At 43.7% G+C, this 21,355-nt stretch overlaps 1 protein-coding gene across 3 annotated transcripts in view; it reads left to right on the forward strand.

The window, feature by feature from the left end:
• Positions 1–5,335: 5,335 nt before the first annotated feature.
• The window catches only part of MCUB (mitochondrial calcium uniporter dominant negative subunit beta), a 51,830-nt gene continuing 35,810 nt past the window's right edge, over positions 5,336–21,355 (forward strand). For 2 of the 3 annotated variants that reach the window (XR_015699684.1, XM_087736576.1), the window contains exon 1: positions 5,336–5,604. Coding sequence is in view for 2 of the 3 variants with exons in the window: in XM_087736576.1 (XP_087592702.1) it covers positions 5,476–5,604 (129 nt within the window). In the remaining variant the exon portion in view is untranslated. Of the gene's footprint in view, positions 5,605–19,255; positions 19,277–21,355 lie in introns of those variants that run through there. The other variant, XM_087736577.1, reaches the window with a different exon arrangement.

Raw genomic sequence — 21,355 nt, forward strand, 5'->3', positions numbered from 1 at the left:
TAACGCTCAGCTATTAGCACTGAGTACCTCGGCAGAGGTTTCCCTGAGGACCCCTGACCGCAAGGATCGTGCCGTGCTGTGTGCTGAACAGTCATTGCTTCCTGTCCCACGCTGATGGCGTTAAATTTACCTGTTCTCACGTCTGAAGCCATGAGTCATTCAGAGGTGTAGTGTAGGTCATTACGACTGCCTGAGTGAGGAGAACCACTGATGTAAATATAGGGTTTCTGAGCTCTTTTTAATCCTGCAGGTGCCAAGCTAAAGACTGGAGCTCTGTCTCCGTGGTAGACTGGTGCAAAAGGAGCCAGAGCCTGAAGTGGGCTGAAGCTCTACCGGGTGTGGGTGTTGTATCAAGGGAAGAGTATAACAGCTGAACTTTTCCCTTGTGCTACTGCTCTTTGATGATAGATTGTCCTGCCTTTGAGGAGGAGCTGGGCCTGGAATGGCTCCAGAACTAGGAAACCCTAAATGGGAGCGCTCTGCCTGTATTTTTCTGGTGCGTTGGTTTTGTATTTCTCCCTGGAGCTGTGGTTCCAGTGGCAGCTTAGGCCGATTTCCCTGCACGAGGGTGCCAAAAGGGGAATCTCCGCCCTGTCCCTACACGCTCCCACCCCCTCCCTTGTGTCAGCGGCAGCAGTTGTGCGACTGCTTGTCCTGAGACACAGCTATTCACAACCGGGCAGCCAAATAAACTCTGGCAGATTCAAAGCGTGCCGATGGCATGCACATTGCTCCATACGAACTGTTCCTGTTGTTTCAGCTGGCTGTTCCTGCAAGGTCCTGAGTGCTCAGCACCTTGAAGGATGGGGAATATAAACTTCATTTTATCCCCCAGAAAATATGTTAGTGATAGGGACCTCGAAACTAACAGGACTCTTCTCCTTGGGACCCTGTGCTCCCCCGGGGTTGTAAGGAAGGCTCTTCACGGAAGAGCAGCGCTGGTGTTGGTACCTGCTGCACAAAGGCCTAATGGGCTGCTAAAATTGTACGGGGAATATGGAAATTAAAACCTGATATGCTGCTTCCATAACTAAACAAATGTAACATTGAACTTGTGACTTTCAATATTAATTAACGTACTCAACAGTCTTTGCCATAGACGCTACTCTAAGTGAATGCCTCATGAGTTGGCCTGTGTTATCACGCTGGGGTCAATTTAAATGTCAAGCTGCAGCCCTTCCCTCTTGCTTCTTTTCTTCCTCTGAACTTTTTTGGGAGATAGGCTCTGAACCCTATTCTGTGCGCTGATTGCCTGCCCAGCGCAAGCCACGTTTGTGTGGGCAATCCCAACCTGAGTAATGGCTTACTGCTTAGCTGTGATAGTTTTTTGAGACTTTCGTGCCTATCAAGTGATCCTATGTGTCATTCCTGTATTAAGTTCCTAAATGCAATAATTATTTTTGTAAGAATTTATGCTTACAATGCATCAAAGATAAACTTACAAGCAAGAGAAAGCATACAAGAAAGTCTAAGCAAACAAGGAGACACAGTAAAAAGTCTCAGAAGAGGGAGGAAGAAATGATGACTGGGGATGATGCAGCCTCCCTATAATCGCAACTCAGGTCTCTGCTCTACTGACTATTTAATGCTCCAGTGCAATTTAGACAGCCGGGCAACTCTGTAATGAGAGTAATTTATGTTCCTCTGCCTTGTCTAAGCACTTTTCTTTCCTTGAGTAAGAATTTATCTCTGTAATTGGCGTCCAGGTCTTTTCCCATGTGGCGTCACGCCTTCCAGCAGTTTATTCGGGAAATCTTACGGGCATGATCCACCACTCTATAGAAAATACAGAGCTTTTGTCTGTGTTCTGTGCAACTTGGTGATAGGTCTCATCTCACTCTTCCTTTACTGGAACAGGAAGATTAGCATATTAGTACTGGCAGAGCTAACATTTTGCAATGAGCTCTTCTCTGTTTCTCTGTGCACTGGGAGGGAACGTAGTTTTTGCTGGTGAAAAAGTTGCCTTTGCATTGAAGGGCCGCAGTGCTGTTACCGTGTCCAGAAGAAGCAAGAGAAGTTTATATGCTCACCTCTTCATGAAAACACAGGTGTTTGGGTTTCACCCTTGTGACTTTTGGGAAAATTCAGGCTGTTTACTAATAACTTGTAATGGCCTTACCTGGAATTTTGCAAGCAAGGCTCGAGACCTTAGCTCATATTTGCTGCTGAAGAGGAGAGATTTTGCAGCAGCTTCTCATCACCAGATGCGAGATAAATCTCTCAGTAGAGACATGGGTTTTGGAAGATGTATCATGTAATTTTATTACGTTCCATTATATTTTCTGTTTTGAACTGTAGTATGCAACATTTAAAAGAAAAACCTCTAGCTATTGGTTTTCAAGTCAGATACATTGCAAAGTTTTGTTCCAGGAGGATGCTGGCAGCGGGAGGAGGAAATCCTGCTTACTGAAGGAGGATGGCCTCAGACTGCCTTAGGCGGGGGGAGAGCTTCAAGCTATGTTTTGTCATCGGACTCCTATCCTAATGAAGATGATTACCCTGTAATTAGGCTGTGTGCCTTCTCTTTCTGAACCTATTTGGAGTATGATGCATGGCACCTTTGGTCACGTTCCTCCCTATGGTGCGGGTAGAGATCTCTGCTCTTGCAGTTTTGTGCCTCTGACAATTCAGTTGGTGAGAGATGTCTGGAGTTAGGGTGCTTTCCTAGAGCTTGATATTTTGCACAGGGAAAAAGGTTTTAATTCAGAAGATCATCTGTGTCCTTCTGTCCTACCTTAAAGTTTGTTTTGTTTTTTTTACCTCGACAAAGATTTTAAACGAATGCCCTGAGATTTATGAGACAGACCCTTTGCCGCACGGAAACACTGTGGCCAGGGTCCTTCTTATTCCCCCTTAGTTTCATGCTTCCCTAGAACTCCATCTGGTTTTATTTTAGTAAATAGTTTCCTCTTTAAAAAATTTCCCTGAGAATATGACTTGAAACATAAGTCTCAAGTCTGTAATAATCTGCTTGTTTTCCTAACCATTTTCTTACTGGAACTGAGGCCAGTCATGTGTGTAGTACGAAGACAAGAACCCTGATGCTGTGCGTGCATAAATCACTCTCCTTGCAATGCCATTTCCTGTTGGCAGAGCACATAGATACCAGAAGGGAAGAGATGAATTTGCATCTCACAGAAGAAGAACCCTCATTCAGAGCTAGTTTCAGGTTAACAGAATCTAACTCCTCGTGACCAACTACATTGTAAACATGGGGGGGGGGGGGGGGGGGAGGCAAAAGTTTGGGAACTAGCAAGTCATCCTAAAAGCTGTCCCCCTTGAACAGCCTTCAGGTCCAGACCTTTTTTAGTGGTTGCACTCAACCTTTGTCATTCACTCCATTTTATAACTATTTTTATGGTATCTGTGACCATAGTGATGTTTCACAGGATTTTTTTATATTTACTGTATTCAATGAATATGAACAGATAAATAAAATGACAGTTTTATGTAGACTTTTCTTTGTCAAGTGTTAATTATGTATAACGTTTGTTTAGAAGTGATGTGTTAGATACATTTTGAGGTATCACTTGAAAAAAGCCTAAGTTAGAGTGAACAGTGAGTACTTACAATGGAAATGGAAAGACACAAAATGTATTGCTTAGCCAACAAAGCAGGAGATGCCTCATGAGGTGTGAAAGGTACACGTAAGGCAGGTTTTTCAAAGAGTCAATCATCTTTTTAAACTTGGCAGTGACGCAGGGCCCAATTAGTAAAATGTTCTCTTGTTTCTCCTGGCCTGTAGATGAAAACATGAGTCTTGATTCCCAGTCCCCTGCAGAAGCTAACATCCACAAGTTGCTGTGAGCGGCAGTGCTTCTTTGCTCCTTATTGACCTTTGAAAACAAAGTACAGAAAATAAGTGTAGCACTGACAATGACCTCTTTTCTAGTCCTGACACTGATTTTTCCTCCCCAAAGAAGACAATTTTGATAAAACCATCACTATGTTGTAGGAGTGTAAAAAAAGCAACAACAAAAAAACCAACCAAACAACCAAACAAAAAAACGCCAGTTACCATGATGTTTCCTCTGCTTTGATGAAACCATAACTATTCCATCTTCAATTAATATACTTAACTCTTTAATCCTTTATTTCACCTTCAGCAACTTCGTGGATATTAATATAATTTACTTAATAAGGTACATAAATCCAGAAATTAACTCTTACTTTGGCTAAAGGAAAATTACTCCAATAAAATTTGGTGAATTTTTGCTATGATGAAGATTAATTGTGTTTGTATCAGAAGTTACCACCTTTGAATGTTGCTGCCTGTTAACAGGCAACTTTTCTTCTGCTGTTCCCTGGGACCTCAACAGATTGCAGTGACCCTGCAACAGGAATGAACGGCTCCGTGATCTTGGCTGCATAAGGTTTCCCTTCCAGAGCTTGGAAGATGGACACAAGTGGGGTCTTACGTAGTCTTCCAAAGCTATCAAGTGTGCAATCGGTTGTTGAGTTTTTCCACGATGGTGACACTCTTCCAGATCTGCAACAACCCGGTTTCTAAGATCCTTCTGTTGTCATCAGGAAAGTTGGTTTTGTGTTGCGCAGCATTGCTTTGGAGGAACATCATACAGGGCAGAGAATGCAGAGGAATACAACGCTTTGCTCTATGTTTCCCTGATGTAATGCCATGGGTCTGATGTGCTTCAGCGGTTTGTGCTGAACACGAAAACCTGCATTTGTGGGCATGGAGATTCTGTGGGATAAGGTGATATCAAACAAATGACTGACTAGAGAAGGGTTACGCCTTGCTAATTGCTCTACTGCTGTGAAGAGAACTCTCTTGTAAAATAACGAACTCCAAGAGAGTTTTTCTTTTGTGTTTTGCTGTTCATTTCTGTGGTACAGAATGCGTTTATTCCACTGAAACACGAGGGGTAGCAATAGTCCCGTTCCTCAAAAAAGGCAATACTCAGCTACAGAAAAGGTAAGACAGAAATTTATGATTCCCTTAATCTCATTTATAAATCTAGTTATTGAAATCTGTTCTCAATTGCAAGAAAGATGCAGAAGAGGGGGGACAGCACCTGTATGCGAAGGGCGGTGGGTTGCGCCCAGCTGAGCCAGGGCGAGGGCCAGGCGGAGCCGCCTCCTCGCCTGCAGCTCACCGTTCCTGCCGCGATCACGGCTCCCAGCCGGGCCGCCCGCCGCGCCTGGCCCGCCACCGAGTGCACGGACGGACGGACGGACACCCGCTGCCGCCCCGCCTGCCCCGGGGATCGCCCCGTCAAGCGGGACGGAGGGAGCTGCCCAGCCCCTCCTCGGCGGCTGGCGGGAAGGAGAAGCGGAAAAACATACAAAACCACCCCGACCGCCGGAGGAGACGCCCTCCGCTTGGGCTCGCCCACGCCCGGCGTGGCAGCCAGCGCCGCCCGCCCCGAGCCGAGCCGCGGCCGAGCGCGCCCGGAGGCGGCCCGGCCCGGTCCGGTCCGGTCCGGTCCCCGCCGGAGGAGGAGGAGGTCCAGGACGATGCTGGCCGGGCTGGGGCGGGCGGTGCGGAGCGCCTGGCCGCCGGGCAAGCGGCAGCCCCCGGTGCTGCTGGGCGGCCGGGCAGCGCGGGGCAGGCGGGATGGCTGCCCGCCGCTCTCGGCGCCTCAGGTAAGACGGCGAGCGGGCGAGGTTCACCGCGGGACGGCGACAGGAAGAGGCCGGACTCCCCCTCGCGGCTGCTGGCGCCTCGCCCGCCTTCCCCCCGGCGATGAGGCGCCCCGGCCGCCCCCGGGGCCGCCCTGAGGCGTGGCGGGGCTCGGCACGGCGGGGGGGCAAAACTTGAGGGAAGTTCAGCAGCGGCGCGGCGTTACCCCGGCCGGGCTGGAGCCGGAGGGAGCCGGGGATCCGCCGCCGGGCCGTCCCGCTGCTGCCGCGCTTCCCCGGAGCGGGGGGAGGCGGCGGGCCGGGCCCCCGGGGCGTCGCTGCCCGCGAGAGGCGCGGTGACTCAGGCGCGGGGCGGCCGTTGGCGGGGAGGAGCCGCTGTAACGGCCGCGGGTGGCGGTTTGGGGACAGCCCTAAGGGCGGCGGCGGCGGCCTCTGCGCGCCTCCCGCCTCACGGCTTCGTGGGTCGTTCTTCAGGCGTTGCGTTGTTTTTCCTACTCGGAGCTGGTTGGGAGTAACGGGTGACTCACAGGCTGCTGTTGTCAAGTGCGAGAAGTAGAATGGGAGCGCAAAAAAAAAGTTTTCCTTCCGTGCTCTCGTAGAACTGCCTTTTACATGTAAAAATAATGAACTCCATCTGCCTCTGAGCTTCTTTTGGCTTTAATAAGTCTTGGAGAGCCTATGAGTAGGAAGGATGAAGGAAAACAGAAAGCACAATGACTTTAAAAATGAAGATCTGGTGGGGCGTAGGACTGCATGGTTGTAGAGTCCTGAGCGACTGCCTGCTGGGAGAGGAGGCAGGTTAATCCTTGATGATTGTTTTTAATAATAGAGATGCCGCATACGCTTGCAGACGTTGCTGTGATGAACCACGCCGAAGGCCCGTCCCTGCGTCCGGGGCTCGTCCCTAGCAAGGGAGCGGCTGGGGCGTGTGGTGGCATCCGCAGAAGGAGGCCCAGTGCGCGCTGGGGCTGGGTGGTGAGCAGCTTCCACAGCCGGGGTCTCGAAACCTGCGGTGGCAGCTGGAGATGAGGAGCCGTGCAGAATCAACTCTCTACTTTTTGCTAGGAATTTTTTGCACAAACTGTTCAAGAGCCCTTTTACAAAATTCTGTGGTATTAATTTGCCCCACCTCTGTTAACGTGAATGCCCTTCTTTGCCTTGTCACGTGTGTATATGAGGATGTTTAAGAAGGGAACGTAAGATAAATATTGACTTAGCCTCATTAATCTTCCAAGGTTCAAACGCAATGTGCTAAAAACATCTTGCACCTTAATGAGAGCATTTACACTGTCGTTCAGTACACACTGATACTACGTATTCAGTTTGTCACCTCTGACTTCTCCAGGGTACTGCTTGCAGACAAGCTTCGTGCTTTTCTAAGGCTCTAAAATGAGACAGAAAGCTGATAAAGCTTCAGGAAGAGACACCAAAAAGGAGAGGAGGAGGAGGAGGAAAAGCTCTTGCTTTGGCAGTGCTGCCGTTATAAGAAGGAGCAGAAGAATGATCGGCCCTGTTACTTTGTGGGATGGAACACGACAGCAGTGTGACTTGGGAATTCTATTCTTGCACCGAATAGGTTAAGGGGCATGTTGTAATGTTGAGGAAAATTCTAATTGGAAAATGCGAGATTTTGTTTATTTCTGAAGTGGAAATTTTTGGAATAAATGAATATAAAATACTTTTTATATATGTGATCCATACTTCTAGTTTTTCTACAGAGTTGCTAGCGTGACAGATAACGGAGCATGTTTACTGATTTCCCCCTTCCTGTTTTCATCTTTGGGTACCTTTGGATTTTTTGACTATGTGTCTGCAGAACAGTTCAGGCAGTTATTGTTCTTGTAAGCATTAAATGAATGGTCTGTAGCTGTAACTTAAAACTAGTGAAAATAAAAAAAGTCCCAGTTGTTATTGCAGTTGTTTAGCTCTTTAGATTTCGATGTAATGCAGAACGTCAGATTACATACATCTTGTCCAGTGCAACCGCTGTTGTGATTATTTGATTTTTTTTTTTTCACCAGTATTTTCTGTTTTATCTTTTTTTTTTTTTTCGTTATCATTGCTGTTGTGTGTTGCTAGCTCTGCTGCTTGCCGTTGCTATTTGGGTGAACAAATATTTTGCTTCTAGCTCTGGAAGGAAAGGTCGGAGTGGTTGTGCAGGGCTGAGGAAAGCAGGGCTCGGTTGCTCGTGGCCTTTGCCCTCGGTGTGGTCTGGTGCCATCGCGGGCCACGTTCCCCAGCTTGTTTCGTGCTGTGTTTGGTGATGGGAATCAGTTTGCCCAAATACCTTTTGGGGCATCGACTGTAGGTTTCCATTGGTGAAGCTGGAGGTGATACTTCAGCGGCCACAGGGGGTTGTGGTACGCGTACTTAGTCATCACATACCGCGAGGTATTCAAGTATTACTGTGTTGATGGGCAGGTGTGTGAGTACACAGTGTATTTGCGTGCTGTGTTTTCGACTAACAAATAGGCTGCTGTGGGGACGAACGAACCATTACTGTAATGGCTAATTTGCTGTAATTTTTCTGTAAAAGCAGGGATTGCTGTCCTAAAGAGCTGTATCCTTAATTGCTAGCTTCTCAGCTCTGCTTTTTCACAATCCACAACTCTTCTGATGGCTGTGATTAGCTGCTTTGTCTTCAGAGCTGTGCTTATACAAATTCCTCTTTATTTTGTAAAGTTGAGGTTTTTGTTATGTGTGTTTTTTTGTATTTTTTTTAAAGTGGTTAGCGCTTAGGCACACAGTTTTTCAAACTAAGTGAAGCGTGTTATATTGTGGTTTTTGGACAGGCTTTCTTATTACACGTAATTTTGTTCCCGAAAGGGTGCAGTTCATTTTGCTAGAGTCCCAGATTTGTAATGCTGCAGTTATTTTGCATATGGTGAAGCCTAAAGGTTGCCAGCTCTTTCGCTTCCTCTCCACTTGCCTGTTGTAACTCCCGCAGCTCTTACTGAGAGAAATACCCTGCTTGCACTGCTCTCCGGGAGGAAAAGCTCCCCTCACCGTGTCGCAGTGGAGAACAGATGTGTTTAACACAGAATCAAAGCTTAAAATTGCTGGGGTTTTTTGTATATTCATAAACCTTCTAAGCCAGGAAACACTGAAGGGACTGGATTTAATTTTTTTTATTTTTTTAGAGGATCGTAATTAGTTTCTCTTTAGTGCTGAATCCAACTGATCTAAAATTGTGTTACTTTTTATGGTCATTTGTATACACGAGAGTCCCAGTTTAGTCCATACTATGGAGATCTGTACCAGCATGCCTACATTGCTGGGCGGCAACTGTGGAAAATGAAGCCCGGGTTATGCAGTTTCTCTTAGCTTAAAATCAGGTTTCTTTGCAGTCGCGCAGCCCCGTTCTAGCTAAAACTGTTTCTGTCCTGTACGAAGATGCTGGAGTGGTGACATTTCTCCTGCAAAAGGCAGGGCTTGCTTTGAACAAGTATGAGTGAGGGAACTAAAATGGGGAAACTTCAATCTTTTCAGAACGTGAGTTTATTTAACATCATTAATTCAGAATGCATTCCATTTTTGTGTGCAAAGTTCTCTTAAAATTGTGCCTCTGGAATACGTTGGCGAGTGGAAAGACTGTGTGTAAGCTGGCAAGATCAAATTGCAAAGGCTTTTGTGAAAAACATTACAGATTTGTTGTCTTCCTTCATTAGGATATCACATATGCTTGTTGCTGAGAGGAATTTTCTTCCTAGTTGCAAACTGCAGCCAGTAGGAGAGTCATTGGTTTTGTTTATCTGAAGAAAGCAGAGTAAAAGGGTTTTATTTTGTTGGTGTTTGTTTGTTTGTTTTGTCTGTTCCCAGTGTCATCCATATCTGTACAAAATGTTTCTTTTAATGCTTTCAGCTGATAAGTTGTTGACTACCCGGTTCCTCAGACTGGCTTGAACCTTTTTCCTGTCCTTCCTCTTAGTCTTTATGGTTATTCTTCTGACTCCCAAATTACCATATTGCTCCCAGCACTATACCTATCCGGTTTGTCCTCCAGTTTTATACAGTCTTATAAGCAAGGATCTAAATGTGTCCTAATAGCCACAGGATAATTGGAAATGTGTGTTTTCATTTGGGTTTTTTATTTTGCCCCTTTTTCATTTGTGCATACTCTGCTGTTGGGATTTCTAAGATACTCTGTCAAAGCAGCAACCCCAGGGCATCCCGGACGGCTACAGAGAAGCAAATTATCACCGAGTGTCTTGTGCAGCTGAATATTTCACATAAATGTGGTTTAAGTCCCTGCTTTGTATTTTCAGCCTTCTCAGGTCCTTTGGAAATTGAGATCTAATTGGAGCCAAGAACTGGGAGTAATTTGTGGCCACTGGGCCTGTTTTCCCCCGTCTTTCCTTCCCTTTGAAAGCCTTGCACAACAAAAGTTAGCTTGTTGATCCAAGTCTTGTTTTCTAAACAGAAGCCTTGCGCTTATACTGGTGTATGTCAACAAAAACATACAACCCACTAAACTGTTTGTTTATGGAAGTACTGTTCACTCGTACAAATACTAATTTCTAAATGCCTTAAAAAAGCCACTTAGAAGATCTCTGGCGCTTGCTGTAGGAAATGTGCCTGTCTCAGCAAGTTTGTTTATTTGCCTTTGCGACTGTGTCTATGCCAGAATAACAGGATGGCATTGGGTATGGCTGCTAGCCATTTGCTGTTGTCTCTTTTCATCTGGCAGATGGGAGATGGCTACGTTTTCTCTGATAAATACACTTCTGGGGAGAGATGTGATATATAGCACAGAAATTCATCGTCCTTTGTACTTCTACACATACTCTCATATACTGCTCTTCTATGTCTTCTCTCTCTGGTACAGATTCCGTAGTAACTCAGTGGGTTGTGAGATACTCTTGTATGTGCATGTCTTGTAGACCTGCAAAACACTCATTTCCTTAGAGGTTTAGGAAATTTCTAATAATCAGCCTCGCTCAGTGTTTGAAACTGTATAGCTCAGATCAGCTCTCCTTGCATAGAATATTAGGATGTTTTTTTGCCTACTCTGAGTGTCAGTAGATACGTGTCTTTGGTGTTCGTGTGAATACGGCAATTCCTAAGAGAGGAAATGCAAACCAGCTCCTGCAAGGCTGGAAAGAGCGCAGTCGTGCACTTCAGGATGGCAGGCTTAAAGAAGTTGCAGCTTTTGTGTGCTAAGTAGAGGCTGTGTGGCACTGCAGAAAATGTAAAGAAACTTTAAAACTGAAATGCTGATCTAACATTACTGTCTGTAGTAAATTTGTATAATATTTTAGCAAACCTCCCAAAGAGCTTTCTCATATGCGATATAGGAGTAATAGGCTGTGCTTCCCAAAGGTTGGGAAGTACATTAGTCCAAATATATGCAACAGGTTTATCATAAAGGAAAATAAAAATTTATGTAACTTCCTGTCAATAACCTTAGTGACATTATTTATTTTATATATTTTTTTTTTAATTTAGAATGGGGATAGTCATACCATGAAGTGATACCTGTACTGGGTGCTCTATGGTTAATAAAGTAGATGACAGAAAATGATGCTGTGACTTCATTTGAAGTGGATGCTGTGGTCATACAAACAGTGCTGTATGTGAGTAATTTTTTTGTTGCTCATGAGATGAGGAACATCTAAGTCTGGCACTGTTCCTTCTAGCACTCTGGGCAAGTCCTTTATTCTCAGTTTTTGTGTACCTGTAAAAAGAGTAATACTAAACCTCTAGAGGAGGTCTGAGAAAATTGCAAGTGTCTTAGGTACTGTGAAGTTTTACCACAAATCACTGAAGTGCTGAGTACTTAATGCTGTTTACAAACTCAGTGCATGTTTTAAGAATGAGTCTCTCCTGATGATGTTTTTTTTTTTCTTGTTACATTTTTATGATTTAAAATCATGTTTTAAAGCTTACAGGGCAAAAATGTAGACCCCATTGTAGAGCTTATAATATCTTAATTTCTGAAGGGGTGGGAGAGGAAGGAAAGGGATATACAGACTTTTTTGGTTGGTTGGTTTTTGGTTTTAGTTTTCTTTTGGTGAGGACTTCACCTTCTGAATTTCAGTAAGATTTTTGGCATCAGAGAGGAAGCAAAGAGTATCCTTGTTCTCAACATCTAGTTAAACGTTAAAATATTCATTTCCCCCCTTCCCCTTGAGGGGAAGTGAACTGAAGGAAAACAAATGGAATAGCTGGGCTTGAGCTAGGCTTGCTTTCTCTAGGATCGTCTTCACCCTGATGACATACTTGCAAGTCAGCAGCAAAGGTGAATTTCTCATTGGGTTGCTCATTGGCGGGGGAGTTCCTACAGCCAGGTGAGAAGGCAGTAAGGTCTTGGGAGCCCAGAGGTGCTTCACAGTCGCTTTTGGGCCTTCTTATAATATGATGTTCATTAAGTATCTGTTAAGGGCACGTAACACCAGCTCTTGCTCTGGGTTGGTTTCTCTTCTCTTTTGCTCTTTTCCAGAAAGATGAAAGGGAGAGACAGGTTCTCTGTGTTGCTGCCTTGTCTTCTGTCTTGCTGTCAAGATACTGAGTAATAACTTGGTGATTAGGTCTGTGTGGGCAAGAGGTGGCTTTTTATAAGGTCACTTCTGCCACTCTTATGACTGCTCACTGTGTCATTTCTGGTATCCCAAGCTTATCTGAGGAGCCCAACAAACAATTAAATTAAGCTATTTGTTCTGTGAATTTGCGTAGGGAGGCTAGGAGGAGGACAGTTTTCAGGCCTGCAAGTTATTTGCTGTGACTTTTTCCATCCTCAGCTGATGCATGCATCCTGGATCCTCTTGAAATTGCATCCAATGCAGGTATTCGTACATGCTGTCCCCAGTATACTTTGTGTTTGCTAGGCAGGGTGCTCTTTAACTCCCGTGATATGTGGAGAGTGGCTTGATCTATAAAAGTGCTGCTGTACACGCATTTGTAACTGATACGGCATATGAGGAATCTGTGGCGTGATCATGGTGAGGCTAGATGGCTTACGGTGAATGCTTGACTCAAAGTCCGTGATCCCCAGTTGTTGGGAAAGTGTGGATCTAGTCTCTAAAGGTCAGGTCCATCACTAGTAAAATAAATCCCACGTGTTAGAATGATTCCATTTACTGTAACACAACAGCTGAAGAAAGGAATAGAAGTTAAAAATGAACATTGGTCGGCTGCCTGCCTACTAAAGATGGTAACTTCTGTAGTCCATAAACTAATTCTCTTTCATCCAAGGTGGGCTGGCCGGGGTAAGTGGCCTACTGCTCTGTGCGGAAGTGTCAGGTGTCGGCAGTCGGTGGTGGATAAACAAACAGCTTTGCACTTGCGTGAGGACGACTGGCGAGCACAACCTCCCCTTACTGGTGAGGAAACATTCTGTACTCCCTCAGACTGAAATGGAAAAAAAGATGTTTACTGTAAAAATGGCAAATTTATACCTTTTAAAAGCTGCATGTATCATGATGAGCACAGGCAGCGCATCTTCAAAAGGACAGAAAAATTGAATACATTATACGCCGGCAAGATATAATTTACTTTTTTTTTTTACTTCAGATAAACAATTTTGAAGCAATTATCTTCACATTTACTGTCTGGTCATTTTAGATCAAAATTACTTCAGTCTTTACATTCTAGTCAGATGGAGAGAAATAAATTGTCTTCTTTTAAGAAATGTTTTGTTTATCTGCAAAGTAGGCAGCGATTTCATCTTCCCAGTGTCTCCCCATTGGTACTTAAAAGTGTAGTAAGAGACCGCAAAGTTGATTTAGAGATCACAAAAGCATCTTTAAATGTCTTGTATGTTTGCCAGAGTGGAGGAAAAATTACATTGCTCTTCTTTCTGGCAAATCAAACTTAATATATCATGAGGACATCACTTTGGTCAGTGCCATGATGGGGAAAAGATGAGCGCTCTCCTTGTACGGTGCAGTCACCTCTTTTACCTGAAGCGCTTATGCCATACTGTTCACAGACCAATGTTCCTATGGTTTTGTTTGAGATTTCTTTTTTCTAGGGCGTGACCTGACCTTCTCTGTACCTGCTCATGCAAACTATTCATTATTTGAGAGAGATATATATATATATATACACTATTCATTATTTTATATATATACACACGCACATTTTCTGTACTTGCTTTTTGAACCAGCCTCTCTCTGCCTGTGACAGCACAGCTGTGAACATATTCCATGGTGTTATCTGTGGAAGAAATATTTTTTTTGTAAAACATAACCCTCACCTTTACGTGTTTGTTCTAAATAGAAGTATAAAGGTGCCAGGCCCCTGAGACACAGCAGCATCTACGCTTCTGGGAACCGCTGTGGCCCCAGCTGCTCCTCGGCCGGCCGCTCTAGGCTGGAGTCCCTCCGGTGAAACACGGTTACGCCAGGGTTTCCGATCCAAGGAGCAAACCTAGCGCAAACGCGGGTTTGCAGTCAGGGCGCCTCGGAGGGCTGCAGTGACCGGGGCGGAGGGAGGGCTGGTGTAGCGGTGGGCTGATCGCCAAGCTGAGCTAGATAGAGGCTGGGTGCTGAAGTGGTGGTTCAGCTGGGAGCGGGGCAGTCTGGGGTATGGGGTGGAATAAGTGTGTTAGCAAATAATCAAGTTTGAAGATAAATGCAGTAAATTAAGATGGATTAAACTGTCGAAAAGTGTTTTGAGAAGATGGCAAACCCACTGTGTAACCACAGGGTAGTTCAGTTCCTTTTCTGCAGATACTGTCTGTGTCTGCCTGGAAAGGAAAGAAACTGAAAGAAGTGTTTGGAAACAGTAAAATGAAAACAATTACAAAAATATAAGCCCATTGAAAGAAATACATCTGTAATAAAATAAATACTAAATGAGAAGTTGAAGTTATGATCTTCTTGTCCTGAATACCGTACCCAAGGCTAGCAACTGTGAATCAACTGAGTGTTGGAAGGCAAGGATCTTGATCAGTGGCTCAGGTAAATACGTGATGCTGGTAACATGGATAAAATAATTGAAACTTAAAGGCAGTCATCTCTCACAACTATATTATAAGAGCTGTTTATCTGATTTGTATATCTTACCTGTTTTAAGTAGAATGGATACTTGTGAAATGGCAAGGTTCAGAGTTTATCTTAGCTTCTCTGTGGATCAGCTTCAGTTTACCGGCCCTCCCCACCCCCGCAGGTTTTCAGGATTTCAAAATTCCAGATAAAAGTACCAGGAAGTTGTTAACAACTCACCAGCTTCTTAAAAGACAGCAACAGTTTTTAAAGTTCACACTGAGCTCATGAATTGACAGAACCGAGGGAGATGAATTCCCCAGCTCCGTAAATAATACTGTTTTTTTCCGAGCACTACTTGTGCTAATCTTTTTAACTAAAGGCAGGAAGTCTCTTAAATTTGGGGAGGGAGGGAATGGAGACACAGCAATTACTGATCTTGAGCAATCTGTTTTCTGCTGCTGCCAGAGGCGAGAGGCTGAGCGTCTCTTCTGCCATCCTCTGTTTTGATTTGACTGCTGGATGGCCCTGAATTATGTTTAAACAGAACTGCATCAAGTCCTTGGAGCTCTTTTGTGAGGAGCTTTTGTGCTCAGTAACCAAATGCCGTGATTCAACCCTACGCTGTATCTGTGTTAGATACGACTTTGCTTTTAGTTTACGTGTTCCCTTTTAATCTTACGTGCTGCTGGTGATGCCCTGCATTCTTGTTAGCACCTTCCCAAAGGCTGCTTTTAAATGAGTCCTGAGCTATTCAGGCATCATGTTACTTGTGTTTGTGGCACAGCTTTTGGCAGCTTGCTTGCTGGTCTGGAAAAGTTTTTGAAGCCATAGTGTGTCCCCTGTAATATCGCAAAGCGTAAGCCTTGCTGTAGGTGCAGCACAAGGAGACTGTGAAGGTTCAGAACGGGGGTTCTTAGGGGTTTTGCCCTCGGTTCACTTGGGAGATGACCTGCTGCAGGATGATCTGCAACTCATTTAAACCAAGAAAAGTCTAATAAAAATCTTGAGACAAGATTCCTGCCAGAATGTATTCCCAGGCATTGGCACCACAGCAGTATCTTTTATCTTACAGTCAATTCTGACTGGTACAGTTTCTCAGCTAGCTGCTATGGCTTTCGGTCAAAAGTAGTTTCTTGTAAGGCAGGTAACACAATTTTTTGCAGAGCTGGAGCTAGTCCCAATTTAATGTGCAGGCACAGAAACTTCTGCACTGGGTTTTCTGCCACTTTTTACTGATTTTAATGTTGGCTGTGGGAGCATTCTCCAGTATTCTTTACTGTGGTAATTTTAAATAACATTATTTATCTGAAGCCATAAAGTTTGACATGCTATAGGGTATGAAACTATAGTTCATAGTTAGGTCTATGTGCTTTAGTCAGAAGCCAAAGGTGTGTACTCAGTGTTTGTAGCCTTTCTGGTGTAATAAAATCAGGCGTGCTTAGAAGATCACAGTTTGAAGGTTGAAGTGTCAGGCTTGTTCTTGCAGTGCCCTATGACTGTAAGCACACTGGAAATGTGACTGAGCTGGAGTAATTTAAAGAAACATCAAATAGCCCAGGCCCTAAAGCTGAATTACAGCTGTTAAACCATGCGTGCTCCTTGGAGTACCTACCTCAAGCTGTTCTTCATGGCAGTGGAAATGCAAAGTGAGCATATTTTGCTGTAGATCAGACCCTGATATGACTTTAATCTGGGCAAACCATCATAGTGGTGCCGCTCTTCAGCATTTCATAATGCTGTGCATACTGTAGCTTCTTCCCTTGCGAGTTGGTTACCTTTTCTTCTGCAATGGCAACGTTACTTTTCTTGTGAACAGGGATGTAACCGTCTTTGGGGATTCCCCTGAGTCAGCTGATGAAAGCTGTAATCTCATTGACATTCAAATATAAATACAGTTTGGGGGTGTTGGGAAGTAAGATCTTACAACTGTGGACTCTACTGCTAGCAATTATAGCACATCTTATCTTACTTGGCATTAACTATCAGTAGTTAATAGTTTTCTTGACATATTACAGGAGCTTTTGTGCAAATTATGAATATTCATAACTAATGCAAGAAGTAACTGCATAAAGTTACACAATAAAGTAGATGCTATCAAAGGTCATTAACAGGCTTAAACAAAAATGCTGATGTTGATTATTCATATGCTGCCAATAATTTTGAACGTCATATAACTTTGAGAATCCAAGCCCTTAGATACTGCTGTTGGCCTTTGTGGTGTTCTTAATAGTTTCTAGATTTTGGATGAGGCTCTGCAGTGGTGGGTCAGCCTGTTGTGTAATCCCATGACTCACAGATATGAGCTTTAAGAAAAAAACACTGCACTTCGTGGCAGGAGTCAGGCCAGCGAGATCCACTACAAGAAGCCAGCAGCAATATGCTGGTTCACAGGTCAGTGCATGCTCCTATGGCACAGGCTAATCTTATCTGCAGGCGTGCGAGAGAAAAATAATGTATTTCCATGACACAGATTTGAAATACTCCATATGCACAAGCAATACAAAGTTCTGGGAGTGGCCATCATAAAAAATAGTCAAGCAGCAGCTATTCCTGGGCCTGGAGTTGACAGGGGAACCATCTTCTCTGCTGCTTCTTTATTTCATTTGTAGCCAAAGTCGAAACTGGGATGGCAGGTCAGACATTATATTTAAATCAGGTGGATGCTGGTGTCAGAGGGGCTTCCTTGCTGCTGGTAGAAATTCACTGGCGTGTGTCATTGAAAACGAAAAAAACCACCCCAGTTTGTCTCTCTTAGTGTTGCTGACCCCACACGTAGCCCAGCCCAATGCAGCTGGCCCTCCGTCTGTCTCTGGCTCCTGCTCCAGGCACCTCACTGCTCTGTCACTCGAGAGGTCACCGCACAGTGCAGCCCGAAGCCCTGCAGAGCGGTGAGGGTCGCAGTGCTGCTTTCTCAGCCCGTATTGGGTCGTGATGTGGTTTTCAGTGTTCTCGGGGGATCCACTTCAGGGGGAAGCTGTAGTTGGAGGAACTTGTTTTGTTCCCTGCTTTTGTGCTCTGTCCCTGTCCCCCCCATCGATGAATGCAGAAAAATCCAATGTCTGAGTTCAGGAAAATACGGTTGAACCCCAACAGCCCATATTCAGTGGGAGGGAAACGTTGAACAACAACCTTTATTCAAAGGCGATGGTGAAAGCACAGAACTGATGGACTCTGGTATTTAGCATGAACTATCTATTTGGTGGACAGTTTGCCTGCACTGTTACTGGTTCGTTGTAGCACGCTCTGCCTGGTGTAACATGCACTCTGTGGTATTGATATTCCCTCATCAGTGCAGAACTATTCAGGCTATCCCGTTTGCTTTAAGTTATTGTTTGATAGTGTTAATTAATGCCTCTGTTTAAATTTGAGTAGTTTCAGCTGCAACACGTAAATACAGTAGATGATAGGTTTTTAACTGAACTTCAGTCGTCTTATTCTGGGAGCGAAGGAAAATAAAGATATGGGGGAAACAACCTACAGAGACTGACCAGTCTCTTTATATTCTGTGTAGCCACAAAACAAGTGAGGAAAGAGCTTTTTCAGTACATTTATTAATCCATATCAAATCCTTGTTCTTGGAACTGGCACACTGAAAAAGCATATAGCAGCAAAATATGGTGGTGTCAAAGAGATTGTGACTGTGTTTGCTTGTACTTTCTTCCCGGATGACATGTTGCAAACATGGTTATGAGTCTCTGTTGCTCGCTTGTTGTTAATCAGGTATTTTTTCTAATCTGCTAGACTTCTAATAAGCCATCACTGAAAAAAATTCAGACTCTATTTTGCACTCCAGGAAAACTCTTATTAAGAGTCCTAAAGGTGTTTGTTATAAGCTACTGCAGCTTCTCCAAACTGCAGTTTTCTCAAGAAGATGCAAGTTTTATAACGTGAGAAAGATTTACAGGAATCCTTTTACTGTGTATTTGGGGGAACTTGGCTCAACTCCCACTGTCTTTCTTCCTCACAACAGCGCAATAGACAGTCTGAGAGCGTTTTGGTAAGGAGGATGGTGAGTTGGTAGTCCTGGGTATCTGCATTTCATATTGCAGATGGTCTCGGATGCAGATTGGGCTCTGTGGGCATGATTATGCTTTTCACTGTGGCTCGTTCTGAGTGGGCTGCTATATCCAGAAAACACTGTCCATATGGAGAGACTAGATGGGATCCTGGAAGCAGCGTGTAGCTGCTCAGTGTGTTGGTGCACCTGGACCAGAAAGCCCTTCTGTATTGTGAAGCATGCATCTACCGTGCACCTTCTCACCGGGTCGGGAAGAGAGCAGTGGTGCCAGAGCTTGTTTCAGGCTCTTGCTTCAGGATGCAGCTTTTTGTCTGAGTGTCAAATTCACAAGGTAACACAAAAGAAAAGTTCCCTTACCGAAGTAGGTTATAGGGTACAGAAACTTTTTCCCTCTGTATTTCTAGCAATGTCCTCTGTGCCTGTATTCAGTCACTTGACAACAAGCAGTCCTTGAATATTTTGTGTGTATTTTTCTTAATGTTATAACTTCTCAGAAACATTAGGCACTTATTTTCTAAACAGGTATTATGGTTCCATATACTTGCCTTCCATTGGGATTTGAGCCTTTAAGATGGATTTGAATAGTTGGGTGTTGTTTTTTTTTTTTCAAGCTCTGTCATAGATAAGAGGGTAATACATTGTTTTATGAAAACAGATTCTTATCCTGTAGACGAGCAATTACAGAAGATCTGAAAAAAATAGCAGAAGGATTTGGAGCGTGTGGATGTCTGTGAGTAGCTGATGGATATGTTTTGCTGTCTGGGCTTGGACTTTTTTAATTTGTTTTTTTAACTTGGTCAGCAGTATTGACCTAGTTAAAGATTGACTTGACTGAATGTGAAGGGTGTTGTTTCAGAAGGGAATGAGTTTCAGCATCAAACTGATTTTCCAAACAATGTAAGTCTGATTATTGCCTTGAAAACGTTTCAGCTATTTTCTATCAAAGTATTTTTTGATCTTATTCAAAAGCTAAAAATACTTTCAGCTTTAGTGTTTAGCCTCTCCTACATAAGGAGAGTCAGTTAATCTGTACTAGCATGATTTAACACAAAGTCTGCTCAAGCAGACATTGTTTTGCTAGTGGATTTTACAAACTCTTCTCAAATTAAGAAAGACGTACCAGTCAAAGGACTACTTTTGCTGGTATAGCTCCATTTGCAGTAGGAATTCTGACTTTTGAAACCTGAAACGAGCAGGGATTTTCTAGCCTGAGTCCTAGAGTTGGTGAAATCCAAGGAACTGGTGTTATTCCTAGTATAAGATCTTTGAAGGAAAAAGAATTAGTGTAATTATTTACCTGTTTTGCATACATGAGATGCTTCTATACTGAGAGATCTGTTGGTAAAACTATACTACAGATCTCTTTCTCCGTAGAAGTGGCATAATCTTTCGTGCACACTTTGAAATTCCCATAAACAGGAGACGTAGTATTGTAACCACAGGTTTTCAGTTTAATTTACAGCATTTACTAGTCAGCTATTTTCTGTTTACTTTGGAAGTTCTGAACTCAAAATACTTTGAATAGCATGCTATCATAATACTAATATACTTACACATTTAATTTGGGGTAGGATATTTAAAATTATAAGGAATATGAAAGAGTATGAGGAGTGATGCTCTGATAAATATACAGGGAAGTCTCAACCTAATATCTAGCTGTGTAATCGCCACTAGGTTTTGCTGTTGATGATTGATCATTTTTCTATATTGCGGCTGATAGCTTTGATAATTAATGGGGAAGAAAAGTTGGGTGGATTTTTTTTTTTTTTTTAGACATTTCAGAGCTAGTAGTAGTAGCTAAAGGACTCCCATATATATATAGATCCTATGTCTTTATCGAGGTGTTTCCTGATGATAGCTGTATCAATAAACTCCTTCTAATGTTGACTGCCTTAGCAGAGCTAATCTGAAAACATTTTAAAAATATATAACTCCACCTTTAAGGTCTTAATTATAGTGAGGCAAGAGCTAAATCAAGTGTTGAGCCAGCTGGACTCTAATCACATCTATCCAGTGATGCTGTGGATCAAGGTGAGCAGCTTGTCAAGAATAACATGTCAAATTTTCTTTTTCTTTGCTAAAGCAGAGGTTAAGCGTGCTGTTAGGTACTTAGTGGAAGCCAGAGGTGCTGTCTCTCAAAGAAGCAAAATGCTGCAAGCCAGTTAATTGGTGATATCTTGCCTCTAAATGAGGCAGTGATTCTCAGTTGCTGTTCAGCGTAGAGCTCTGTGGGAGTCAGGAGCTGGGAGCTGATGACTCTCAACACACTGGGCCGCCGGCCCTGTGCCAGCCTGCCAGCATGGTCTTCACCATTAGCCATAGCTCATCTTTTTGCACTAGCACTGTGGGCTGCTGATCTTTCCTTTGTAGAAAGGGCAGAGGCCAAACTGGAAGCTGTTTTTTCTTGCCCACTGCCAAATGCAACATAATCGTCTGCTTTGTTGCTACTAATGCTGAAGTAAATTTAACTCATGCTAATAAAATGCCTGCAGAGTGAGTCCTGCGTTCTTAGTGGAATACAGAAGTGAAACAGCTGGTGTAATAATGAGATCTGCTGCTTGCTATGGATCCAAAGGTATATTTGGGAGTGCAGTCCTGTCATTACTCTTCTAATGGTGCTGGTGACAGTTGAGCTGGAGTTACAGAAATAAGTGATGTTCTAAGTTCTCATTAAAAAAACATTTCTTCTGCTGAAAATGGTCTAACTAGAGTGTTTTGCTGCAAATCAGAGATATGAATGAGAGCTGCTTTGTCCTATGTTTGCAGTGGCGCCTAAAAGACATAAAAAGAAATAGCAATGTTGCTTAGA

The sequence above is a fragment of the Nipponia nippon genome, unplaced genomic scaffold, assembly GCF_047370975.1.
Source record: "Nipponia nippon isolate SJK-2023a ecotype South Korea unplaced genomic scaffold, ASM4737097v1 scaffold_6, whole genome shotgun sequence".
Classification (NCBI taxonomy): Eukaryota; Metazoa; Chordata; class Aves; order Pelecaniformes; family Threskiornithidae; genus Nipponia; species Nipponia nippon.